This window comes from Agelaius phoeniceus, chromosome 7 (genome assembly GCF_051311805.1).
Source record: "Agelaius phoeniceus isolate bAgePho1 chromosome 7, bAgePho1.hap1, whole genome shotgun sequence".
In the NCBI taxonomy this organism is placed as follows: domain Eukaryota; kingdom Metazoa; phylum Chordata; class Aves; order Passeriformes; family Icteridae; genus Agelaius; species Agelaius phoeniceus.
The window spans coordinates 49973680-49976355 of NC_135271.1; the positions used below are offsets into that span (position 1 = coordinate 49973680).

The window sequence follows — 2676 nt, forward strand, 5'->3', positions numbered from 1 at the left end:
GGGAATTGATTCCATGGGGATGCTCTGCTCTGCCTCAGCCTCTCCCACAAGCGCCTCTGGCAGCTCCAGCTTTTTCCACCCCTTCCAGCCCAGCTGGAAATGGATTTCACCTTCTCCATCCCCAGTTTAAACTCCCGATAACCTCTCCTAGGGGCGTTCATTAAATTTCGGGAGCTCGGCCATCTCCACCGCCGGGATAAACCAGGAAGCTCCAAAAGCTTCCAGCACTAAAAAACACGGACAATCAATATTTCCCGGCAGGAATTTGGGTGTCAGGAGAGCGATTTTCCCGCAGGTTGTCGGAGCCTCTGCGTCCCCATCCCGCTGCCGGGATTCCCGGGAAACGCCTCTGGGAGGGAGCACGGATTTATCCAGGAGCCAGCGGAGCCCCCGGGAATGGGAGAAACAACTCGGGGAGATCCCTGCGGAGGGAAGAGACGGAGAAATCCAAATCCCGTGGGAGCAGCGGCGTCTCCCTCCCTGGAATGTGCCCGCTCCAAGTCACCTGTTGGTCCGGCTCGTAGCTGGGATAATAAACCCGGATTTTGGGCTTTCCCAGAGCCAGAATTCCCGCTGTGTTCCCGGGCAGCGGGATCCCGCCGGGCTGGGCTGGGCTGGGCTGGGCGCTTTCCCTGGCCACAGCCGCGATCCAGGGGCAGGAACGCAATTCCCGCATCTCCCGGCGCGCAGGGATGCGGGTCCCGCGCTCAGCAGCCGCGGGGGCCGGAAAAGCGCTGGAAAAGCGCTGGAAAAGGGGAGATTTCCCCCTGGAAAAGGGGAGATTTAGCCCGGCTGGACGGGAAAGCCCGGCCGGACGGGCCGCGGGGGCACAGGGAGAGCTTCATCCCAGCCGCATCCCGGGACTCGCGGGTGGGAGGGAAGGGGAAGGAGAAAGGGAAGGGGAAGGGATGGAGGCGGACGGAATAAGGAGCCCAGACCTGTTGCCATCAGAGCACGCTTTACTTCGGCGGGACCGGACCGGGCCGGGCCGGGATGGGCGGCTCCGGCCGCCCCGAGCATCTCCCGACCTCCGGCATGCCGGGATCCATTCGCCCGATGTTTTTCAGGAGGAAAAGCTCCGAGCGGACCCCGCGCGTCCGCGGGCGGTCAGTCCGGCGGTCGGTCCGGCGGTCGGTCCGGCGGTCGGTCCGGCGGTCGGTCCGGCGGTCGGTCCGGCGGGCAGCCCCGGGCTTGGCGCCGCGGTCAGTACGGCCCCACCACCACCGCCTCCACCTCCTTGGACGGGCGGCGCTCCTTGACCAGAAAGTTGATCATGCCCTCGGACTTGATGAGGAGGTTGCAGCCGAGGAAGAAGATGCCGAACACCACGGTGAGGGCCAGCACGCACATGACGGCGATCTGCACCACGCGCATGATGTACAGGCTGCGCTCGTCCGCCGCCGCGCCGCTGCCGTCGGTCACCACGGAGGCGGCGGTGCAGCAGCGCAGCGCCCGCTCCAGCTCCAGCGCCGCGCCCCCGGCCCCCGCCAGCAGCCCCGCCGCCGCCGCCGAGGAGCCGTTCGGTGCTGCCGGCATTCCCAGCGAGCCGTTCAGCCCTGCCGGAACCCCCAGCGAGCCGCTCATCCCCGCCGGGAGCCCCGCCGAGGAGCCGTTCATCCCTGGCCGCAGCCCCGCCGCCGCCGCCGCCGCATGCAGGCGGCCCGAGCCGGGCCGGGCGGAGCCGTGCCGAGCCCAGGCGAGCCCAGCCTGGCCGCTCCGCGCTGCCCCGCGCCCGCGGAGCCGCCGCGCCGCCCGCTCGGCACCGCCCGCTCCGCTCCTGCTCCGCCCCGCGGGGCAGCCGGGGAGGGACCGGGATGGGCTGGGAGCCAGGGAAAGGATGGAGGGGAGGGGGATTGGGATGGAGGGAGGGACGGGAGAGGGATGGGGATGGAGATAGGGAGGATGGAGATAGGGAGGGTGGGGATAGGGAGGGAGGGGCAGAAGGGAGGGGAGAGGGGGTGGAGGCAGGGAGAGAGGGAGGAAAAGAGGGTTTGGATGGGGAGAAGGGAGTGGAGAAGGTTTGAGGATGGAGGAAGGGGAAAGGGGAAGGGTTTGGATGGGGAGGGAGGGGGAGAAGGGAGGAGAAGGGTTTGGGACGGGAGGGGGAAAAGGGAGGGGAGAGGGGATGGAGGGATGGGAAAGGGTCAGGGAGGGGTTTTGGGGGGACAGAGGAGGGGGCGGCGTGGGAAGGCATCGGGGGGGGAGCGGCTTTGAGGGGAATCTTTGGGAATCGGGATGTGGGGGTCAGGAAAAGAGGGAGGGGGGAGTTTTTGGGAAGAGGGAAGAGGGTCCGGCATGGCAAAGGATCGGGAAGGGGAGCGGGTTTGGGGAGGAGGAAGAGGCCGTGGGGAAGGGGTTGGGGCACAGAGGGGCTGGGAGGGGGCTCTGGGTGTGGCAAGGGGAGGATTTGGGAATCAGGAGAATGGGACTGGGGGCTTGCAAGGCTGGAATGGGGTAAGGGGGATGTGAGGGGCGTTTAGGGAATGGGTTTGTTGGGAGAAGTTCGGAGCAGGATGAGGAGGGGGATTTGGGGGAATGGGGGGATTTGGGTTAATGGAGGAGCAGGATTTTTGCCTGGGATTTGTGCTGGGTTTGGGCAAACGGATTTCAGGGAGGGAGGAGCCTTTGGGAAGTGGTTCTGAGGGAATGAGTTTGGGAGTGCTTTTAGGGGAGCTC

At 66.4% G+C, this 2676-nt stretch overlaps 1 protein-coding gene across 1 annotated transcript; it reads right to left on the bottom strand.

Moving 5' to 3' along the window:
* Nucleotides 1-941: 941 nt before the first annotated feature.
* On the bottom strand, nt 942-1891 carry RPRM (reprimo, TP53 dependent G2 arrest mediator homolog). Its single transcript, XM_054636796.2, has one exon. It carries the CDS (start codon nt 1615-1617, stop codon nt 1204-1206), a length of 414 nt encoding a protein of 137 aa, XP_054492771.1. The 5' UTR covers nt 1618-1891; the 3' UTR covers nt 942-1203.
* Nucleotides 1892-2676: the final 785 nt, after the last annotated feature.

Bases quoted from the DNA above. Each gene is read 5' to 3' on its own strand.
- RPRM (XM_054636796.2), bottom strand. From the start codon at position 1,617: ATGAACGGCTCCTCGGCGGGGCTCCCGGCGGGGATGAGCGGCTCGCTG.